The 24,177-nt window shown below is 48.5% G+C and overlaps 1 protein-coding gene across 2 annotated transcripts in view; it reads left to right on the top strand.

Moving 5' to 3' along the window:
• rsrc1 (arginine/serine-rich coiled-coil 1) overlaps positions 1 to 24,177 on the top strand; it is a 109,851-nt gene that overhangs the window by 63,109 nt on the left and 22,565 nt on the right. For both annotated transcript variants that reach the window (XM_076036071.1, XM_076036073.1), the window contains exon 7: positions 22,541 to 22,612. In XM_076036071.1, coding sequence (XP_075892186.1) covers positions 22,541 to 22,612 — 72 coding nt within the window. The remainder of the gene's footprint in view (positions 1 to 22,540; positions 22,613 to 24,177) is intronic.

Genomic DNA, 24,177 nt, shown 5'->3' with positions numbered 1-24,177 from the left:
TTACTCAGACTTTCCGCTAAAAGTTTCTGTTTTTCAAGGTTTGAACTGATGCTCAGTTTCCTTTTCTTTCTAGCTTTTTATTTGCAAGCAACATACCTCAGTGATTAATTAGAGCTTGGCGACAAAAACAAAATGCTGATAATGTGTCCATCAGTATTAGATTAATACACTGTAAAGCTCCCTATCTTGACCAAGCACATGCTATGAAATATTGCATTTAAAAGCCCGGCACACCAATTAAACATATTGGTACTAGACTATAATTAGATGAGTCAACCTGGCTAACATTGACAAACCCACTTTGGTGGTGTCATACAAACGTTCGGCTACTACCTCTCTCCCGGCTTCACCTCTGACAGCTGGATAATCCCATAGAGCTACACTGTCTTTCCTTGTGTTTGTGATTAAAATGTTGCTTATTCATTGCTTATATCCATTCACTCTCAAGATACCCCGGTGCTTCCAAGTGTTTCCAACGTGCTGCGAACCTCTCGGAAGTTCGCTCGTTAGCCCTCGCCGTCTTCCGCTCGCATCGCCTCTCCCAGGGCGAGAGAGTTCAATCCCTACTTGCCAAAGCACATGTTACGCCGAGCCCAACAACGGCGCTGAACACCACGTGTTTCACTCCAGCCAGAGCGGCAACCTTTCAAAGTGAACGTTAGCTTGAATTAAGCGAACGCGGGTCATCCTTCTTGACTCGGAGACGCGGGAATAACTGCAACGCGGTTGATAAACATTTGGACACCTGTCGTCTCCAATCATACATTCCGGACTCTGGGAACAGATGGAACTCATGACTGCTTCCAAACTTCTAATGGAGTCCTAATTTTGTGCAGATTGCGCTGTGTTATCCCGTCCCGGCTAACACGTGTACGCACAAGCACGGACTCGGCTAATTATTTATCTGGACTCTGTCGTTTTTGTTCATCCGTGCACTTGATCTTATTATACCTGATTTTTTTTTTTTTTTTTTTTTTACTCTCCTGGTCTTGAGACTTTGGGAAAAATACACAAAGAATTTGTATGTGGATTTATCACTTTCAAATAACGATTAACATAATTAGAGATATGTGGGTGATAAAATGTATGGAATGAATACCTTTGAAGTTTTCAAAGTCAATTTTGATTGGCCGGATTGATTGTCAAACGCGTTCTTTCATAAGCTGGTCTAAATATTATCACCCTGCAATGGCAGCTGGATCGCCCCTTTCAATTCTGACATCTCGCTCGTCCCTCTGGCCAACCTTCAATGGAGCGCGTCTTCAGCCCGCCTTAGGATTCGCTTTCCAATTAGCTCACTTTCAGCCGCGATAAAGCAGGAAGCCGCTGTCGCCTCGCTGCCGTTGAATCCCCAGAAGTCGAGAGGGAGGAAAAAGGAGAAGAAAGTGCGAGCCTCGCCGCCGCAATTTGTGTGGATGCTGGTGTAACAGCTATTTTATCCAAACTCGGTGGTGTTTTCACATTAAAAATGAAGATTTTTTTTTCCCCCCGCAACCACCAATTCTAATAATCTATATATTTTTCCAATTTACAATGATAAGATAATGCATAAGACATTGGTTAACAAACTTGAAGCTAGCAGTTACCAACATCTATATGGTTAATAACAGCCATTACACAACCATTGTAATTGCAACACATAACCTAATTACTTGATCTGCTGCTGTTGTCTGCGGGAAATTACTCATGTCCCCGTTCCAAATTTCCTTTCTTCTTTTTTTTCCCCCACACACTGGCCCCCTTTGTGTCTTTCATTTGGTTTTGGCTTTTGCGTACACACACTCAGACATAACAACCAGCGCGGCCCTCTGTGTGACACATGGGCCCGCTGACAGAAACATCCACCCGCGCTCGCTCCAGCGGGCCGCCCCGCCACATTATTTACAGTGAGCCGCATGCACGTCTGTACACACACGCGCGCGCGCACGTGTACGCCCGTTGCCCGCCGCATTGTTCCCCTGCCCGGAATGCTGCGCCTCGCACTTTGTCCCGCCCTTCCTGGCTCCTCCCCCTCCAGGGCTCAAACGCAGCATCCTCAATTGGGAATGAAGGGGAAAATAAACAGTTGATTAGTTCTCCATTGACCAAATCCTCCACATTTCTGCCTAATTGGTAAACCAGGCAACAGGGCTCCCCAGGGTGCCGTTCTCCCTTCCCCAACCAACCGGCGCGCCCCCGTCCCAGACCGTAATTCCAGCCAAGTGCCGAAGAAGAAGTATCTATGGGAAGGTACATTGCTTGTCTTTCATCTGTTCGTGCCGAGAAGACGCAATTGCTTCGGGAGAATTAATGTCCGTTTAATTTCCCCCTTCCTCTGCTCATATATCTGCCTTCCCAAGGTATTTCTTTTTGTCTTTTCAAGTTTTAGTGCTCTCTCACACTGTTTCTTTTCCCATATACACACACACGCCACGATAGGGCCTTTTTCCGAGCCTCGACATCTGCGGGACACATGTTCCGTAATGAAGATTTGTGCGTGATTAGTGTGTGGCGGCTCATGAAAAAAAAAAAAAAAACAGGATGTCTTGTTCCGTGTCTGCTGATGGCGAAAGCATGTTAAGATGTCTTGAGCATGATTCCCAGTGACTCAAATCTTAATCCCTCTCCTTCACTCAGATTTACGTCTTCATAGAGCAAATGGACAAAACCCGATCCTGGTTTAGCGCAGAGATTGATGCGCTCGGATCTGTTAGTGCTCGGAGTAAAACCGCTGCCATTTCAGCCTCCCTGAACACATGTAAGCCCGAGAGTATATCATGGTTAGATCCAAGCTCCACAAGTGGCCCAGTGTGAAAAGTGACATCACACGATGACAATGTGTCGCCGGTTAAGACGAGAACCCACTCGTAGCTTCAGTTCAGCGCGAGAGCCGTGTTTGTTTTTAGCGCGTTAGCCGCTTTCAGCGTTGGTTGATTGGTTACTTCCGGTGTCTGACTGTGCAATGAACCCGTCCAGGGTGCAACCTCTCCTTCGCCGTGAAGCCACTGGGATTGGCTGCGAGACCACGTGACCCAGGGTGACCTGAGTAAATGGGTGGATTGATCCTGTTCTCTTGTATTATCTCAACTAACTTGTTGTTTGAGCTTGTTATCCTTTTGGATGATATGTAATAACTTAACAGAAAATTGTGTTGCATCCGGGATGATTATGAATGAACTTTTGTGTCCAATTCATTTGCAGTGTAAATACTGATGCTCTGATCTTTGACCTCTCCTCACTGCTTTCATATCCTCTACTGCTCCGTCCTGTACTGCTGCCGCCGACAGCATGCTCAACCTGCCTAACATGAGTCTTGCGGGGAAGGGGGCGCCGAAAGGTTGATCTGTGTACGACATCTCTATCCGAGATTAGCGTCGGCGCGGTGTTGAATTAGTGGTGTAATCTCATTTCTAATAGCACCGAGCGTTTTTTTTAATCCCTGCTCTGCCAGGGTTTGGCACGACCTTTGACCTCAAGCTGATGGAGCCGCTGCAACCGGCTCAACTTAACGGCGATAAACGGATCGGGGAGGGGGTTAGCCGGACGCGCGCGGAGATTGCGGGGTTCGACAAACTGCCGCAATTTTGGCGAGCGGCAAGAGGTGAGTAGGGAAGGGGTGGGGGGAGTAGGGAGGGGGGCGGGGGGCGGGAGGGGATGTGTTTTGTGTGTCAGGTGGTGTCTCCACACCGGGCCTCGTCTCCGGGATCAGCCGCAGTCAAAGGGCCGGTCGTTACTCGGAATTGGCGGCGGCGCGCTGTTGTGCGACAGAGAGCGCGGGTTTAAATCCCTGCTAGCATTCTTAGCACTTCTATACAAGCTGGCTTTTCTCCTCACACACACACACACACACACACACACACACACACACACACACACACACACACACACACCCTTGTAGAGGAGCAAGACTGAGCATTCAAGATAAATATATAATCCCCACACACACACACACACACACCATTAAACCCAGTGGATTACAGTTTGGGGAATTACAGCAGGGATTTCTGTTGTCTTTCCTTCTGTCTTGCTCTCTCTTCTCCTCCTCTGCTTTCACTGCCCTCACTTGTCAACAGCCCCACTTGGCCGCGGCTGCCAATCCCAAGCTTTGATGAAGCGGTGTCAGCTATTTTTTTTTTTTTTTTTTTTTTTTGGCCGGGCGCGAACAGATCCGTGAATAGACAGCGTGTGTGTGTGTGTGAAGGAGAGAGAGAGAGGGAGAGAGAGAGAGAGAGAAAGGAAGCTGGAGGAGAGGGAGAATGGCCAGCCTGGCATGAGGAAAATAATGAGAGAGAATTTTGCTACCTTCTCCCTTTTCTTCACTGGAGTTCCGTCGCCTCTCGCCCGACTCTCCCATTCTTCGCCGTGTTCCCTCCCTCTGTTTGTTCTTAAATCTGTCTGTCACCCTTTATCTCCTAAACTCAGGCTTTGCCAGTGTAGGCTTGCAGCTGATTACCGGTGTAATCACTCACATTTTAGATGATCTGATAGGAGAAAAGGCCCACAAATCATCTTAACGCCCCCTTGCATCCGACCGAACTCCTTCTCCTGAATGCGGTGGCCAACAAACGAGCACTTTATTTTTGTCCTCCGTGTTCTCTTTCTTAAACTGGAGGCCAGAGGAAAAAAACATTCCTTTGGAAAAGCCCAGTTAAAACAATGCCGGGGTAAGCCCATTCTGCCAATATCCTCTGCTCATTTCAGTGTAATGTAAGCCCTGGATTTGCCAGTGTAAGTAGATTGGGGCACAATGTAAGTACAAGCGGAGCTGATGTAGCTAACTTTGTACCGTGCTTGCGCTTCTGTGTCTTAGTGAGGCCTGCTATCTGGCTTTGTAGTGACATTTTAGGGATTTTGTTTTTTTCCAGTTCTTGCAAACTAAAAAAAAAAAAAATTGGCTGCATCTGCAAGAGTTTTGTACGTGCAGGTTGTTTGTTTACTGCTGAGTGTGTTTTTGATATTGAGAGCAAACAGTTTGTATAAGTGGAAAAGTTTATTTTTTTTCTGTTGAGTCAGACAGATGCTCTCAGAAACCAAGCCAAGACTCATCCTCCAACTTTAGTTTTTGCGAAAACTTTCCTCACGGCGGCTCCGTTGTGACGGTAATTTCATTATTTGATTCGGCGCGGAGCAGCCATTGTGTCCGACTTGAAAAGAACTTTTCAGTCTCTGTTTATGGGTTTAATTCATGCGCTCACGGACAGCAAAAAAAAAAAAGATTTCTTCCCCGAAAATCCGATGCTGCTCGTGAGACGAGGGTTTCCCTTCACCCCTTTCATGCACCAGTCTGTTCTCTCCGTCTCCCATCAACATCATCGCCGCCTTCCAAAGCCAGCCAACGTCTGTTGTGAAGTCGAACATATTTCAGTATGCTTGACCCCCTGTATTCTCGTGAGATGACTGTAAGCAGGTGTGTTTAGTGCTCCTCGCTGCATCCAACTCTGTTTAGCGCATCCTTGTGTATATTCCTTAAAAAAAATGCCCCAAGCCACACAATTGGCTGCTGTTGAGGGCTATTGAGCGGTGCAGTTCGCAGATGGGAGCGGTCCAGAGAGGAGTCTTGCTTGGACTTTGAAAATTCAGTCAAAAGATAGAACTTGCCTGCGAAATAACTTGAAACTTCAGTTCCTTACGGGAGCCTCCTTGGAGTTCCTTGGGACGCGCATAGCTGAAGACCTCTGCTGGTCCTCGAATGCATCAGCAGTGGTCTTCAAAAAAAAATTGGCCCAGCAGAGACTCCACTTCCTGCACCACCTGGAGGGAAAGCTGCTTGTGGCCTTTTGCCGCTCCGCCGTAGAGAGCGTCTTGGCATGCATACTGCATAACTGCATAATAAGGAAGATCTCCGAGGGGCAGAAAAACTGCCCAAAAATAATCACTAGATGCCCCCCTGCCCACTCCGCAAGACATGGCCGGCGAGCGGCGTCTCAGCCTGAGCAAAGAGAATTGCTGCCGACTCATCACTCCCTGGACAGCAGCTTCCAGCCTGCTGCCTTCTGGTAGAAGGTACAAGAGGATAAAAAAAAAAAAATGCTCCTAGAGTTTTAACTCTTAATCTGTTGTTAATCTGCAGCAATTGTTCAATGTTTCTGCATCTATTTATTTCTGTTTTGATTGTATGATTTACTTGATAATACAGTGGCCAGGAGAAGCGCTGATAACCTCGTCCAATGCTGGATGTGCAATGACATTAAAGTCAGATCAGTTCAGCCCCCACAACTCTGCCCGCAAACAAAATGTTTCATGATGTGTCAGAAAACCGCAGCAAATTGTCACATCAAGCCTCACATTTGTCCAAAATGGCTACATTTCCATTAGCGCCAGCCCAACGGGTGTTTGTAAACACAATCCGCACTCTGAAAACCGCAACACGTGTGGTTCCTTTTTTTGTGTAGCAGTTTGAGAATTGTTAATTACGCACTAGCACGGCCCCAGAGCAGCAGGCCGGCAACTCTCAGGGGCCCGCGCTGGGGCTTGTGGGACGCGGGGCGGGGGCAGATTATGGAGGTCTCAAAGCACCAATAGATGGCCAGATGAACCAGCAGGGGCCCCCGATTCTTTTATTCATTCCCCCAACGGACCCTTCTACAGGTCCTGCTCATGGACTCCGCTGACATGAAGTCGGGGGGGGTGCATTATTTGCGCGAAGATTTGTCGGGATCATTGTGAGAGCCCCTGCGCTTGAAGCTCGGATAGAAAGCGTTTGAGTCGGCTTTGATTCGTAAGACGCGAGTTTAAGGCCAGTCGTTGCTGTTTTTCGGCCTTGGATTTGAAGCACGGGTTTGAAAGGAAACGTGTGTGTGTGCGTGTGTGTGCGTGTGTGCGTGTGTTTAATATTGTCTCAACGAGGACAAGTGTTTGCGTGGGGGCTGTTAATCCAGTGTCCTGTCAGCAGAGCCCCAGTGAAACCTGCTAAACCAATCCGCCCACTTTCATCCCATTTTCGAGGGACAGTTCAATTCACCACGGTGCCCCTGATCAATGATTTCCTTTCACTACTGAAATAATTAGCAGCTTCAAGTCATTTCAGACTCCCGTCCCACGATGTTAACGGGAGGCCTTGACTTTATAATGGAGCAGGCTTTGAGAAGGACAATCAATGTGGGCTCCCGCGGCCCGTGCGAGTGCGACTTTGTTGTGAAAATACTCCAAAACACAGCCAAACAGTTGCCGCAATTTGCTAGCTGAGAACACTGAGTTACAAATTAAACAATTCAGGTTCCCCCTCACCCCCAACATCTGTTCTGCATAATTCATCCTGTTAGTCACAGATCCGGTATCAGCTTATTAAGAAGGGGTTGTTTTATTAATCAACTTGATTAAGTGCCAAGCTTGAACCAGGTGGCCCGAACATGAACGGCCAATTGATTGGAACAAGCTTTATTGCTAGTGTCCGTATACTGATATTCAAGTGTGGCAAGCTTCTCTCTGTAAAAGCCCTTAGTTTTATAACCCAAAGAACAGACTAGAAGATTATATACAATCTAATTTTGTCTGTCAAACATGCCGTTGGTGAGACGTTGGCGGGTGTCAGAGGTTTACTTGGTTAACTTAATGTGTGGAATGTGATGCAACGAGGGGGGAAACGGCTGATTACAAATGCTAATGACAGGTCGGGTTTCTCTCAGCGTCACACTGGGGCTTTTTAAGTCGTGTCAGTGAAACAGCATACGGAATGGAATGAATGTGTACCGGACATGCTATTAGACATCCTATAGCAAGACCTACGATACCCTGGAATATCTCCACATTGGAGTTTGTGAACTGAAATGGTATTTAAACCTTGAGAAAACTGCAACATGATTTGGAGGCTGCGTTGGAGGCGCTCCTACCGTTCTTCACGCGGCAGCGTGTCTGCGGTCCGTAGGCACGGGCAGGCTTGCGCTGCCGTTAGCATGCCTAACGAAACACGCCGTGAGCTCGCATGAACTCGGTTTATTTGTGTTGGCCTTAAGTATTGGGACATAATAACAGCAGCTCCCGGTGGTTTGTAGAATGTGCAATGTGTGCAGCCTTCCCGTGTCCTTAATTGAATTTTTATTACTGTGTGGCATGAGAAGGGTAAAAACAGTACCAGCTGTCCTGAACTGGTTTGACACTGGTTTATTCATTTGCCTTTAATTGTCTCTGGTTTGGTATTTTTTAACGTGTCCATGCCAATTGGAAGGTTACAACAACAATTGTCAATTTTCTGTTAAACATGTCCATCACTTGTCCATTTTTCTATGCTAAATTTTGTTTAAGCCTCAGACCAAATAAAAATGATTACATTTTTTAAAAATAACAGGAGAAAGAAAAGCAGCAGATCTTTGGAGATTAAAAATAACTTTTTAATTAAATGTACACTTGGAGTGAGTGGTCCTTCATCTCCGCCGACACTCGCGCAAGCCGCACGGTAAACATTTGACTCGATTGGGTCTTGATTGGGCTCCGACGGCATCCCGGCGGCTGCCCTGTGGCCCTTCGCCGACCGGCGCCCTTCTCTGTCATTCGTCTGACTTTCTTTTGAAGCAGAATGAAGCCTCTCCGCGGAGCGCACGCGCTCGGGCGTAAGGCCGCAGCCTAAAATTATCAGCGGTCGCCTTTGCCAAAGCTTGACCAGGTAGTCGTTACTGGGGGAAAAAAAGCCTTTGAGTCGTCCGGCCTTTTGTAGTTTGTCAGCACTTTGGGAGATAACAGCGCAAGCGCTATTTAACCTTGTCCAGCTCTTCAACTCTGTGCGTACATGCGTGTGTGTGTGTGTGTGTGTGTGTGTGTCTACTTTCCTGGCTCCGTTTAATTGACCAGTCATTAAAGTTGCTCACTGGTCCGGCTGCAGCCAGAGGATGAGGCGTGTTACTGAGTAGCTTTAAATGGCACCAAACTAAGCCTATATGCAAACAAAACCGGGGGAATTAGGCGAACTAAGCTGGCCTGCTCGCCGCAACTTCTCAGCCAAGGCTGTACCACAGAAGGGGGGGCGGGGGGAGCGAGGGGGTGAGCGAGGGAGCCAGCCTCTCTGAATTCTCATGAAGGGCCTGTTCTTTTAATTGTGTTGAACAAAACAACAGGGGCTCAGTAATGGGGTTTTAAAGTGAAGCACATTCGGACGGATTGTGCAACGCCCTGTGTGGGTGTGAGGTGGGGAGCTGGGGAGCTGGGCGGAGGGAGAGAGAGCGAGAGGCAAGGAGAGACGCCGAGGGCGAGTGGGCGGCATTGTGTGGCGAAGAACAAAAAAGGCGAAAAAGTTGGCAAACGGAGGCGACCCCGCTGAAAAGCCTGGAACCAAACTGGCCGGCTAATTACTGACACGCATTGTCGAGGAGGCGGAAGCGCGACAAAAACCCGCGGATAAAGATTAATTTTTTTCCGCCGCGTCCTCCTCGCCGTCAGACAAACACGGCAGCAAATCCTCCAAATTGAAAAAAAAACCGGGGAGGAGGAAACAAGAAGGTGGAGGGATCAGAGGAGTAAATCAAAGGCGGCGCTTTGCCATCCAAAGGCTCCCTTTATCCCGTCAATCCCTCCCCTCCGCCACATGCTATAGATACGTCTTTATATCTCTTGGCGGGCTGCTTTCACCGTCTTCTGCGGAAGGAGAGAAGCAAAGAGTTTTGGGGGTGAAAGGAACAGAAGAAGATGCGGGAAAAAAAAAGAGAAGGAAAAAGGCCCGGCACACACGTAAAGTTGCAGCCGGCGAGTTTTCAGCTCGGCTATAAAAGAAACAGGAAGCTCGTTCGGTGCCAAAGGTGGCAAAGGTGGTTGGAATAATATATATATAGAGAGAGAGAAAGGCTGCATGTTAGGAAAGAGAAAAAAAAGTGAGGGCAAGATCTTGAGTGGGCTGCGTGCGCGGCTCTATCTTACACGGCGGAATAATTTACAGCGGCAGGAAGAAAGAGGCGAGGTGAGACAAACGAGTGCCAGGATTATTAATGCCGGAATTGCGCTGGCGGCCGCTAACGTCTCCCGACGTGTTGGTTCTGCGACCAGCTCAAACTCTTTGCTCTGCCACCCCCACCCCCCCCATTCCTCTCCTCTTTTGACGACTGTTTTTTTTTTTTTTTTTTTTTTTCCCCCCGCACGCTCGTCATCCCCAAACTACTGCCGAGCCAGTTTTAACTTTTTGCTATTTTTTTTCCTTTTTGTGTGCGTGTGTGTGTGCGCGCGCGCGTTGCCATGGAGGATTCATGAACGCACATCTGCGATTTGGAGATGAAAGGGGGGTGAAATCATCCAGATTCCTGCCCTGCCACTGAGCCGCTCAGACTCCCTGACAAAGCTGTCAGACCCCATTTTGGCTCCAGCGGTCAGAGTAAACTTGCTCTGCCATTTACAATCAACAAGAGGCGGCGCTGCGTCCCTCCTCCCCCCCCTCCCCTGCCCGTGTCAGAACTCTGCAGCCGTAGCGGCGAAGTGTGCTCTCTCCCGGCCCGGCGCGGCGCGCTTCCGTACGCTCGCGTTTCTGACTTTTCTTTGTGTTCGTTTGGTCTCAATCGAATCGACCTGGAGAAGTCTAGTCCGATAAATTAGCGGATAAGAGAAAACAAAAACAGCCATTTAGTTACGTTGGACCAGTTGTTGGCCTCTGGGAGTTTTGTTTTTAATCGTTGCTCGGCTCTTATAGTTTCACTGATGTATCACAACTGTCTCTTCAAGGAGAACAATTCATTTTTATTTTTTTTTTGGTGGAATCATCATCACTACCCACCACATAGTCTGCCATGATCAGACCTGGGCTTCCTCTCAAATAACGTATTCCGATGACGGGAGTAGCTCCACTGTCTGAAATGCAGGCTACGCATTTGCCTTTAAAGCAACTCTGTGTCCTAATGGTGCATTATTATTTCTGAGCGTATTGAATGTGCTGCTCACAGCTTGTTCTCAAGAGCGTTTTAGAGTTTTTAGATTGTGTATTTGATGACTTTTTAGGGAGGGAGTCCTGAACTGTTCACCTTCATTTAGTCCACTGAGCATTTGGATGAAATGCATGAAGGTTAAAGGATGCATAGAGACGTGTGAAGTATCCTTGAAACAGTTTGTGGACGAAAGATTTTTTTCACCTATTGACACACAAGTCCCCAACCAAAGTAGTAACTTTACAGTCTGTAGAATCTGTAGATCCAACCTCTTGCTTTATGTTACTGCACCATGTCACCATGTTGCTCCAGTCAAAGTCACTGTTTTTCTTGCAACGATTGTGCGAAGCTGGTTGGGTGCCAGCCTCACTTTTCACTTGGCCAAAGCAAAGCAACGAGTGAAAACGCTGCAACTTTCGAGTCTCACGAAAGACGATAAAATTCAAATCTCTGCTTTTAAAGTCCAAGTTCCACGTTCTGTTCTCCGTGCTTGCCTCCGAGCGGAGTGATCCGGCTATCTCCATTCAACCTTGTCTCGCATTTATCAGCGTAATGACGCGGCACCATGGCAGTTGACCGGCGAGTGTTTAAACATACCAGAGGATCCACGTTTGCCGTCGTTTTTTTTCTCTTAAATTGCATTCAAACAAAAATAATTCCCCCTCCCGTTAATTCCGCCTCTCTGAGCCCGTCACCTGGCTCAGCTCGGCTCGGCTCGGCTCGGCTCGGCTCGGAACGGATCGGAGCGGGCGTCTGCAATCTCGGCGCCGGCATGTTAATTTTCGAGTCAAAGGGGCAGCTCCCTTTTCATCGCAGCGGAGGCTGCGGAATATTCAGTGCGCTGCAGATGTTCATGAATAATGTCTGTGGCCAAACCCCTGGCTGAGGGCTGGGGCTGGGGTGGGGGCGGGGGGAGGGGGGGACAGAGGGGGGAGGCGAAGGGAAGCGACTGGAGGGAGGGAGGCGGGGGAGGCGGCGGCGAAGCCAGATGAATTACACGTAGGGGGGATCTGACAGGCGGCGTGGAGCTTTGTGATCATTCCAAAGTTCTAATAATCTCTCTCACCTTCTCCATCTCCCCAGTAATAAAAGAGAATAGGTGATTGCACCCCGGGCTATGTTCCCCGTGTAATGACTCCTCCAAAGGCGCGAGGGGGGGGGGACTGCCGAGAGGGGGGGGGGGGGGGAAATGAACTTTGAATGAGCGGCGAATTGCCTCTGACAGAGTGATGGAGCGCGACAGCGATTCTGTGGCAAAACAGACGTGGCGCTAATTGATTATCAATATTTTAAGCAAAGCGACAAAAATAAGCATTAAGAGATGAGAAGGAGGGGAAGCGGTGGCAGCGGATGGGGTGGACGGTGGTGGTGGTGGTGGTGGGGGGGCCGCCTTCGAGGGCGGGGCTGTCATTAGCACCGTCTCCCTTCTTCTTCCTCTCGGCCCCGCCTCTCCCTCCTCCTCCTCCTCCCCCTTCTTCCTCCTCCTCCTGCAGTCTGTCTTGTCTATTGCTTCATTTTGTTCATTTTGTCTTAATTTCCAGATCAGTCCCAGAGCCGCATCTGAATTTTCTGACATTTTTCATCGTTTATTCCTTCCCTCGTCTTTTTTTTGTCCCACGGAATGTCTCATTTTCACGTTTTTATTTGTCAATTTCTCCACATTTACGGGACATACAACGGAATCGAAATGACGATTTCCATTATCCCAAGGAGAAAATAAAAAAACAAGACATTTCTGATTCCTTGTAAAAAAACAGTAAAGTGCACAGACGTGTGCTAACAGTACACTGTCAATAAATAAAAATGCTCTGTAATGAAATATTTACTGATACTTGAATAAAAAAGATAAGAGCTTTTTTCTTTTTTTTTTAAGATTTTTATGTTTGAGTCAGAACTGTAAAAGTGCAAACTTTTGGAATTTGCTCGCTTATTTGTTTTGTTCCGTCCAAGAAATAATAAAAATCAAAAGCAGAATTGAGCTAGTTGCACACACACACACAGACTGACACACACACAGGGAGACACGTGTGCCGTCATCCGTGAAGTCCACACCAAAGGGCAGGCCGGGGACCACCAAAGTTTGTTGTGTGTGTGTCCATTCCGCGGCGGGTGTTTGTTCCTGTAATGTGGGCCGGTTGCGCCGAGGCCCATTGATGCCGCCTGCCAGGGTCCCCGGCTCTCCTGCCTTTCTTTTCTAAGTGGCCGCCCTTTTCAACTTCCCTGTGTCAGCACTGCGATTAGCGGCTCCAGTTTACCTTTCATGTGCGGGGGTCCTGACAGACTGCCTCCCCCCCCTCCACCCACCCACCCCCACCGCCACCAATCCTCCCGACACACACATGAGACACACTCTCAGTGGTTTGCCGTCACAATGGCATCCAACTGGGCGGGGGGAGCGCAGCCCATTCAGCAGCCCGCTCAAGTGCATTCACAGTGGGACAAACGGAGGGACCCACGCATGCGACACAAAAACAGCTGACACTGATATCACGGCCGCCGTTGCCGTCAGACAATCTACAAAAACCTCAATGATATCAAGTACAAATCCATGCTTTAAATTCAATTGACATTTAAACAAATTGCATTGTATGATTTCTTTAAAATCATTTTTTTTCTAGCTGTGTAATAAGATTCAGTTTGCCTTAAGTGGCCTTTAATTCTGAATTTAGAAGTTTTAAATAAAGTTTTTGGGCTTTCAGGCTGCACAGTGCAGCATATGACACGGTAATAACCCCACTGCTCTCCGCCGTGACGGTTAAAGCCGCATCAGAAGCCGTTCCCGGGTAGTGGGGGGATTCTATTGAGTGCTCTGGCATGCACCTTACACAAAGCCCTATAAATGAGACGTACGATCATTGCATGTCGGAGCTGCGGCGCTGAGCAGAGATTGGGGCCGGCCCGGCTCAAATCCATCCGCTGCGACGGTGAGACGCTCGCAGCCGGGATCATTTGTGGCGAGCAGTGAGACATGAGGCTAAACAGAGTCGAGCATCAAAAGGGGTCCAGCAGTGGTTTAGCAGACAGATCTCTCTCTCTCTCGCTCTCTCTCTCTCTCTCTGCTGGCAATGGATGCGCTGTCGCAAAAGGCCATTTGATAGAGCGTGACCTCGCGGTCATCTGTTACTGCGCTTCCTCTGGCTGTGGTTATTAGTCCGCTCCCTGTTCCCCCCCCCTAAAATGAAAGAAAAGCTTCTTTTTTCTTTCTTCGTTTCCTCCAGTTTCTCCCAAGGTGGTGAATATTTGTCACCGGAGCGCCTTCAAGCTTTTATGCTCGGCTTTTTGCAGCTGCGGCAATTGGCACTGGACTCTGTAATTCCCTCATTCGGCCACCACAAATTGCATCAAGTGCCGAAAACCGACTTCGACTCTCGTGCGCGCGACAAACGGGCGATCGTCTTGGAGCGAAGGCACTTCATGCGACAGGTGTAACCTGGCCGATTTAAAAACACAACCTTGATCGCGGCGAGGGAAAAAGTCACGTTTAAAGAGCGAGAATTTATTTTTTTATTTCTTTCGGCGGAGTGCGAATTGCGATGAGAGAAAAAAGAAACCAAGGGGCGACGGGGAGGAAGCCGTGGCGTGTGGCGACACGGCGGGGTTGAGGTTGAGGGTGAGGTGTCATTCAGAGGCCCCGGGATGCTGAATATTTCACCGTGTGATCCCTGCATTATGGATTTGGTCTGATTGCTCTCTCAGGACCGGTTCCGTGAATTCCTCACCACGGAACTTTTCTTTTTTCTCTCGGCGAGCCGTTTTCTCTCCCGTCAAACCCCTTTGCATAATGTTGGGCTTTAATGTGTAACTGTGCGGCCTGGAAGGTGGAGCGCTTTGCATGTTACATGTGTTATTTCCATAAGGGCGTTTCAAGGTTGAACTTTGTTTGACCTGGTGGCTGCGTTAGAGCTGCTTTTGTTGTCGACTGCACCCCTCGGGCTTTTTTTTGCGTATCTCTACGCATGAGGTTCTCTTATGCCTTATGTGAATATTTTGACATCTGTATATATATATATATATATATATATATACATATATGTGTGTGTGTGTGTGTGTGTGTGTGTGTGCGCGTGTGTGTGTGAGTGAGTGAGAGAGAGATCCTCAGGTGTATTTCTGTGTGCGTGCAGCCTATGGCGCAGCGCGGGTCCACAGAGCAACCCTCCCCTCTGATCTTCCCTGACCGCTGGAGGCCTCCGCCCCTCCCCCCCCTTGGCCCAGGGTCCGAGCCCCCCCACCCTCCATCCCCCTCCCCCGTCTCCGCCGAGCACCCCGGTGGGTGCGTCGGCTGCGGGAGTCGAGGGACGCACCCGCGCCCTCGGGTTTGGAGGGCGGGCCGGAGGTGCAGGGGTCCCAGCCACCCACATACATTGTGAACGTTGGGCTGCCCCCCCCCCCCCCCCCCCAACCCCCTCTTTCGCCCCCTGCCCCCCACCCAAAGTCCTCAACCCCGCATGTCCTGCTCAAGGATTTTGCCCAGAGGACATGAGACTCGGTCCGCGTGCAGTGCGATGCAGAGGGCTTTGGGACGGTGGGTGGCTCTAAAGAAAATGTATTTAAAAAAAAAAAAAAAAAAATTCACCCACGGCACTTATTGAGCCCATTTTATGTTGAGAATGTCGCATAAATTTTGACAGGTCGCTCCTGACCAATTAAAATGTTTCTCTGGAATGGCTTGTCTGACAGCAGGCTTCTCTGCAGCATAGTTTTGATCAAGTCCATGACAAAACCTTTCTTCAGTCATCAGTTGTCACTCCTTTCCATTTCATAAGTATTTTTTTTAAAAAGCGAAAAATGATTCCGCATTATGTCACAGTTACTTTGTTCATGGCGTTTGTTCTTTCAACACTTGACAAAATCCTTTGTCCCTCCTGAAAGTTCCCGTCGGTTCACTTCCACCGTGCCACAAGTTGAACTGCAGAACTGCAGAATTCCTCTCAGTCCCGGATTTAAACAACTAACACCGTTTTTGTTTGTCATATTAAATGGTTCAAAACATGCCTACATGTGTGTTAGATCAGCCTTGATGTCTACCTGGAGCAGGGGGGACGGAGGGTGGAGCCAACATAGTGAATATCTGAAAAATAACTGAAAAAAAACAGAACAAAATCATCCCAGCTCATCCAGTTCAGTGCAGATTAGAATTTAATTGGGATAGATGCAGAATGATCACAGCAGTACTTAAATGTAATGCCTATCATAATGCACACGTTAGGCCAACGCAGGTTGGGTGGAAATGACCCTTGAGATGTTTAGATGCTTTGGTTGGAACGCATATAGTCAAATATTTTTATTGTGCATTTTAGGCTTTTTGTCTGATGTTAACCGGGAGGTAACTCCACGTATGCTACTTACTATAGATCTGCGACTTGAAAGGGTTAGAAAGAAAAGACAATCTTGGTACCGGTTCCAAATTTTACTGTTTAAGAAATGTATCCTTCTAAAATAGTACTATAAAGAACATGTGCAGTGTTTCAGGCCATAATGAGGTTGATTTTTGCAATGTCTTACCTCTTTAATGACGAGGTTTGTAGACGATATCTTTGTTATTTGTTGTGATGGCAGATGCAGAAGATAGTCTGTCAAAGAATGATTTACTTTCTGTCTCAGGGAATAACAAAGATCGTATGATTTTGACACACACACACACACACACACACACACACACACACACACACACACTTGGTGTTGTTGGAATCATTCCTCCTCGCCCACCACAAGTTACACAATGTCAAGCGTACACTCCTCAGATTATACACCCCTGTCCTTGAGTGATTTTGTGCACGCTGCAGTTAATGTCTGATTGACTTCGCGTGTGATTTGTTCCCGTCTGCCCGTCCAATCACAATGCAGCTTGCGCTCACGACAGGTCCAATGTCAAACGGTGCTTTATGGCCAGTTGGCTTGGATGAGCTGCTTTTGACTCCCGCAGCACCTGCATCTCCATCCTCCATCCGCTCAAATTCCAACCTCCCACTCACGCTGTGTTCTGCACGCTCTGCCACCCGGTGGTCCTTTCGGGTACCGCATCATCTCGGAGATCCATTGAATCTTGCCACGTGCTTGCACCGTACCGTCACACCGACAGCAGCATCATCGCGGTGCCCTCGCAGATGCAGAGGTCTCCTTTGTCACAGTTCAGCTTCTTTGCCTGAGGACAGGAAAGCAGTGAAAAGAAGCTGTGTGTGTTTTTTTTTTCACTTACGAGTATCGAGTGCGCGTTTGAACCATCAGACCTGCAGTGCTGCGGGAAGGTCAGATAAAAACACTCTATTTAAACAGGAACATTTGAAAACCAAAAGCAGACAGTGGAGGCACACTGAGCGCTTCTATTATTAAGAATTGAATTGATTTTATTACGTTCATCTGTTTTACCTATTTATTTAATCTTTCTTTTCTGCTGGATTTTTCTGAAACTGGACTTTTATGTTATGTAGCAAAAGGACTTCCGTCTGTCTTTAGCACTTTGGCATCATAGTTCTGTTTAAAACATCTCTGACCTGTAGAGTTCTCACTTCCTGCTTACAAGGTCCCTTCCGATGTAACATATAAAATAAATAGCCCTTTGCGATGTCACACAGGGCTCTGTTACCTCTCCCAGAATAGCCACACCTCCAGCCAGTTATTCTAAAGCGCAGCCTTGCAGTGGATGCCAATCTGATACCGATGCAATAAGAACAAGGGTCTTAAATCACATGACTGCAACCTTTCAAAGTCCCTTATTACTTCAGCCCGGTGATATTGTGCGTTTCATCAACACTGCTCATTTCTTTTTGTCATGATGTTGGGTAATTTATTTTCCTTAGGGAAAAAAACAAAAACAAAACATTAACGCTCATTCAGATTGATTAGTTCTAATAGAGGCCTTTGCAGTTGTTTAGTTTATCTTCCTTCAAGTTAATTCACCCTTATTCACAAACTACATAGATAGATAGATAGATAGATAGATAGATGGATGTACTTTATTGACCCCAAATTGGGAAACTACACTATTGCAGCACTAAAAACAGACAAACACACAATACAAACCATACGACAATCACCAGAGGGAATCATGAAGTGAATTAAAGAGGATAAAAAGAAAACTAGCCTCTCAGTACTGCTAATAACAAAGCAAATCAAATGGTATTTTCAATTCTGAACAAGTGCACACAGGCCTCCGTGACGGTGAATCCTGCGCCGTCCTCCCGTCGGCCTGTCTATCAATTAAGCAGATTATTAATGGACGCTGCGACCCTCCCCGCCGATGCAGAGCGTTGCCTCGGAGCGTGGCCTGATTGGAAGGGACGTTTTTCCAATGGCACCTCGCTGCCTCTAATATCACGTTGTGTCGTCGGCTCCGGGGCTGATTTATCGCTGCCTCCCCCTCGTCCGCTGACACCCGGGTTCACTTTGATTGGCGGCCCGGCTGACGACGCCCACCGCCCGAGTACGACAACTCGCGCACGCGCACACACGCATCTATATATACTCCCGTTCCAAACTCAGACTAAGTGGATAACTGTTGCGGTGACCTCTGTCTCCGGCGCCGCTTGTTTGTAAGTGTTTGTATGGAGCTTTATTGAGCAACGTGGGCAGACTGCTGCTCTTCTGTTGTTCTCTCACCCCGCGAACTCTATAATATGATCGCCTCTCTCACTTTTAATGCTCGCTACGCCCAGCCTGCCTTAGGCCCGAGCTGCCGCCCCTCCCCCGGTGTTGAATAACATCTCTGTCCTGTTTTATTTTATTTTATTTATTTATTTATTTATTTTTTCAAACCACCCCATCGCCGTAATAACTCTATAACTCACCTCGGCCTTAGATTTAATTGCTTATCTGTGCGTAAACGCATTAACCCTTCTGCTGTATCTGTTTTGCCGCCGTCCCGGGGCGGGGGAGGAGATCGAGGGGGGCCGGGGGGGGCGACAAGGCCGCGCCTTACATCCAATGAATAGTCCCTCTCCGAGTGGTAATGGGGAATCAGCGTCGCGGCAGCAAGCGTCGGCGGCCTGTAAGAGATAAATCAGATTGGGGGGGAGGAGGGGAGGGGGAATGGGGGGGAGGGGGAATGGGGGGGAGGGGGGGGGTGTTCTTGCTTTGCCAGTTTATTGAATCTAAATTGCGTGCGCCCCGTGGCCCCCGCCGGCCCTACACGGCCCATCCATCTCCCGGCTGATAATGGGAGCGGGGGCCCGATTCCACCTGGTGGTAGCGTTATTACATTTCCCCCTCTAACGAGACCCGGCTAATCCTGCCAAAGGGAGGAGGACAGTGGGGAGGGAGAGAACAGGAGAGGAGCGAAGGATGAGGTTTGGTGCGTTTTTTTTTTTTTTTTTTCAGGGTGGTGGTGGAGGTGGGGGGGGGTAGAGAGAAAGGAGCGCTAAGGAGAGAGAAAGCGAGAGAGAGCAAGCGAGAGAGCATTGTCCTGGCAGAGCGTCTCCGCCTCCCACGCTCTCCTCCTCCTTCCCCCGCCGGTCGCTCTCACTTTCTCCACCTCTCTGTTGCCGGGCGTAAAGCATCATCCTCTCCCCCGGCGCCGTCATCACAGCGACTCCACCCCCCCGACCCCCACACCACACCCCCGGGACCCCCCGAGCTGCAATTACACTCATAATCACAATGTGATTTTCACCGACGCTCTCGCCCCCCCTCCTTCTGCTGACGTCCACCCCCCTCCTCCGACGGAGCAAAGTCTAAATGAAGTGCAGAGGAGAGGGGCTCCGCCGTCTCGCCGACGCCCCGTCGTTTTATTACCTCCGCTAATAAAAGTCCTTCACGGAATTATCCTCCGACGAACTGAAGTCGCCCCGATCGCGCTCTCACTAGGCTGAATGCTCGTCTAGCGCCTGCACACCTGTGAGGTGTGGCATGGAAACAGGTGTTACATGAAGCAATGTATATTATTCTCATTACTGTTATTGCCCTTTTTGTTGCGTTTCTTCTGCTTTCTCTCCGTCATTGATGTAATTAAATGGTATCACCGGTCCTGGCGCTCGCTCAGGCCCGCTCTCGTTGTTTTTGTTTTGTTTTTTGTTTTGTTTTTTTTTTTTGGGGGGGGGGGGGGGAGGAGGCAGGAGCCTCTTCCCCGTGAGGCGGCGCGCTGATGAGAGATGGATAAACAGTTTGATTTGCTGCTATCGCCTCCAGGCACGGCGGCGGCGGCGGCAGAGATGAGTGTGGGGAGGAAGAGAGAGAGAGAGAGAGAAGGAAAAAAATAAAGCGGGGAGGGGGCTGGGGGGGTAGGAGAGGGCAAACACAGAAGGAAGAGGAGACGAGAGTTCGAGAGGATAAGAGAACCTGTTGGGGGGGGGAGAGGGAGAGAGGTGGAGGATAAACACGCAAAACACAAAGAGGCGACAAATCGCTCCCGTTGTCGGTTTCCGCGCAACTCTTGTGTGTCGACTGACACACAAGAGCTCCCCCCCACCCCACCACCACCACAAACACACACACACACACACACACACACACACACACACAGACACACCGCAGCCCCCTTCCTCTTATTTCGCCTTGTTTGTCTGTTTTCCTCGTTGTCGGTTATTTTCTTTCTCTCCGTACGGCCCCCACCACTCTCTCTTTCTCTCTCTCTCTCCCCCTCTTTCTCTCTCTCTCTATGTCTCTCCCTCCCCTGCCTGTCTGCCTGCCTCTCGCTAGCCCCGAGCTAACAGGCAACAGCTGAGGAACACAGGCAGGAGTTGGCGAGCGCATGCACACACACACACACACACACACACACACACACACACACACACACACAGACACACACACACACACACAGATGATGGCCTGTGCGTGGAAAGTTACGCAGCCCCTCAGATTGTGGCTGCAAGTGTGACGGCGGTTACGAGGAGGAGAGTGACAGATTGGATGCTCATGATTCTTGTTACACTGACCCCCCCATACACACACACACACACACACACACACACACACACACACACACACACACACACACACGAGAGGCTGAGGGAGGCAGAGGAGGGCTCAGTCATCCATGTAGAGTCATTGTTAGCAAAGATGTGGAATCTCTCGACTTAACCAGCCGTAGCACCGGTGTGACGGCTCCATTGTCTGCGCCAATTAGCAGACAAAGCAGCGGCGGCAGGAGCAGCGGCAGCAGAGACGAGCGCGACCCCCTCGGCCTCCTCCGTCCGTCCGTCCGTCCGTCCGTCCGTCCACACACACGTGCACGCAGTCCGCACAAAAACGCACAGCACGCTTTTTTACGTTCCCGCCACAGGGACAGCGAGGTGAGCGCACGTGCGTGCGCACGCACGCCTGGGCGTCCCAGGCGGTGCAGTTAACCACGTTGGGACACCCACCGCCGACACAAACACTCTCCGGGCGCATCATCGCACACACTTTCACACCCACGCTGATGTTGCGTAAACTTGCCCCAAAAACGGTGCCGGGCTCTTATTCACTTCCTGTCTGTCTGTCTGTCTGTCTGTGTGTGTGTGTGTGTGTGTGTGTGTGTGTGTGTGTGTGTGTGTGTGTGTGTGTCTGTGTGTGTGTGTGTGTGTGTGTGTGTGTGTGTGTGTCTCTCTAGCCATTTTTTCTCTCTCTCACACTCTTTCACACAAAGTTTAAACTCATTAAGTGTAATGATATTGGAGACTCAATTTTACATAGCTTACTCATCAACCAAGTGAGATAGCAATAAAGGCAAATGGCTCCGCCGAGGCCTCCACGCGGCAAAATAAATGATGCGCCGCAACAGAAATGTAATTAATTTGGAGGCAGTATTGATAGTCCTGCCATACATGGCATTATATTTTTTAATGCGGCGTAACACCTTGATTATTCAGGGAGGAGAAGGCAGGTGGGGGGGGGAGGGTGGTGGGGGAGATGGGGGGGGGGGTGATCACGGATGAGAGTTTACTCCTGCCGCATCACTTTCTCTTAAGCTTTTCATTACGCCGCCAAGACAAACAGGTCCAAGGAGGCGGCAACCACTTCAGCGGAGCCGTGAAAGGGAAAGCAGATGAGGGCGACGCCTCTTAGAGCAGCCACGTCAAACTCAAACACACAGTTGGGGCCAACATTTTAAACTCGGACAAAGTCGCGGGCCAACGTTGAAATCTTCCAGATAAAACAGTGAAACTTTGCACATGGACCCAATTGAATTTGGACCAAGCAAAGGTTAACATTATACAATAAATACCTTCATATTGCACACATGCAAAATCATGCAATTTCAAATTAATCAAATTAAAAAAAAAAAAAAAAAATGTTTATTTGCAGCCTGCTGATTTAAATTTCAACCTTTAATCTTTTTCTACAGGCTAATAAGACATTTAAAAATAAAATAGAAACAGTAAACCAATTAATTCATAATAATATCCTTCAATTAACTAACAGGCCCCTGCCTTGCAATAGCAAGACAAAGTGCAGAGAGAAAATGTTAATAGTCTGTTAAAGTAAATGGTCTGCCAGAATACCAGCAGAGCATTCTGGGAGTCATACTGGCGGGTCAGTTCTAGTAGTCATGCAAAGGCAGGGACTCGTCTTTTTTTTTCTTTGTTTTTGACCCTCTCCCACACGTTCCATGTTCATCCCATAAGGGCTCAGAGATAGCAAAAAAAAAAAAAACATTCAACATAATGAAGACGCATTCTGTTCTGAATGCATATGAACCAGCAGCCAGGAATCAATTTGAGTTATTTTATTTGGACGTTCCCTGAAGATTTCTCCGTGTATCGTAAAGATAGTTGTTGCTTTCCTCTGACCTCTGTTGTGTTTCTTTTCAGCCAAGACAGACGAGGCGCTGAGGGCCAAGGTGGCGAAGAGGGAAGAGGAGAACAGGAAGAAACAGGAGGAAGGTGAGACGCGCGTGTCGTCCGATGAGCCGAACAACCCTGAAAGGAACCATGGAGAGAGATCACGAATCAACAGAATCGTCACATTTAAACTTTCACATGTTACCATTTTAGAAAAATGTTGACGCCGTGACTACAGTAATGCAAGAACACTAAGATATTGATCATATTCCATGGTGCAGGGGGGGTTCATTCTTAAATCAGATGTTGATTCAGAAGTCCGAATCTTTCCTGGAATGAACGAATCACTTTGAACATTTTCAACATGTGCACGTTTGCACGAACGCACAGCTGTTTTTTATTTCGATAAAGCGGAGACGTGTTCTTCTGGCTCGTCTAAACACGTGAGCGTAGATCTGCCTTTTATGAAGTGTGCAAATGATATAAGCCTGCAGCAGTGACCGCTAGAGGAGCTCAGGAGGAGGGCAGTAGATTCACGCTGCTGCCCTGAAGTCACCTGACTGCCACCAACACTGGACGTGTCTGTGTACGCGCATTCGTGTGTGTGTGTGTGTGTGTGTGTGTGTGTGTGTGTGTGTGTGTGTGTGTGTGTGTGTGTGTGTGGCAGCATCATTTGCCCTGGTCGTTGTTTCATTGCTGAGTTTTTTTCCTCTCCCTTTTTCTGGCCTGTTTTTTTCCCCCCGCTTTTTTTTCCTTCTTTTTCACTCCACGTCGACCGGCCCCGGCAGAGTGACCTTTAAAGTTTGCTGACCTTTCAGCCAAATGAAAGCGGAGCCATCGGAAACTAATTAGCCCTGCGGTGCTACTTTTGTCCCCGACTTGTGGGAGGAATTCATTCCTTCCCTCTTGCTCTTTTTTCCGCCGCCCGGGCTTCCGCCAGCCTCCCCTCCGTCCTCGCTCTTTGCGTCGCTCCAAAATGTCGTCGCCCTGCTTCCCCCCCGCGATGCTGCCTCTGGATGTCCGCATTGGTTGCTCCCACCTTTGTCCCGCCCTCTGCTGTGTTTCGCTTCTTTGCACCTTCACCTTTAAGGGCGGTGCCAAAGTGGTGGCCTACACAAAGTTTTCCAGGCCATGGCCCCCCCCCAAACAGCATTAGCTTCTGGCCGCGGACCCCCTGCGGACCCCCTGCAAAACTAATAGACAATGCTACAAAATAGGTAAATAAATAAATTGTACTTTTATTTGGTATTCAATAATAGTAACATTTATTTAGAATAGGAATACTATCAACAAACATGTTGATTATCATGGGTATTCTTCTGGTGACTGTAAAGCCATACTTGTTGTGTATATATAATGTAATGTATGCTGCCTCGTATTTTCTTACTTTAGACAAAAATCAGTTTTTTTTTGCAGCATCTTCCACAGCTGAGTTGTCCGTCTGTTCCTTCAGCCTCTTTGTCGCAAACCCGTCCGTCTAGTACTACCTAGACTAGCTTGAGGGCCGTTAAGTTCACAGTTGGTCACGTCAGCCAATCGTGACCTTAATGGTTGCATCCAAATTGCTGTAAACAGAAGGAACACTGTGTCACATTTCACTTTTAGGCTACTGTGTGTTTTTCTTTTGATAAATGGCACAAACCAACGCCATGAATGATGTTTTTTAC

The sequence above is a fragment of the Nelusetta ayraudi genome, unplaced genomic scaffold (assembly GCF_046127955.1).
Source record: "Nelusetta ayraudi isolate G7.1 ecotype Tasmania unplaced genomic scaffold, CSIRO-AGI_Nayr_v1 ptg000048l, whole genome shotgun sequence".
Taxonomy (NCBI): Eukaryota; Metazoa; Chordata; class Actinopteri; order Tetraodontiformes; family Monacanthidae; genus Nelusetta; species Nelusetta ayraudi.
Note: the sequence above shows the minus strand (reverse complement) of the source record. Positions and strands in the feature narration are given on the sequence as shown.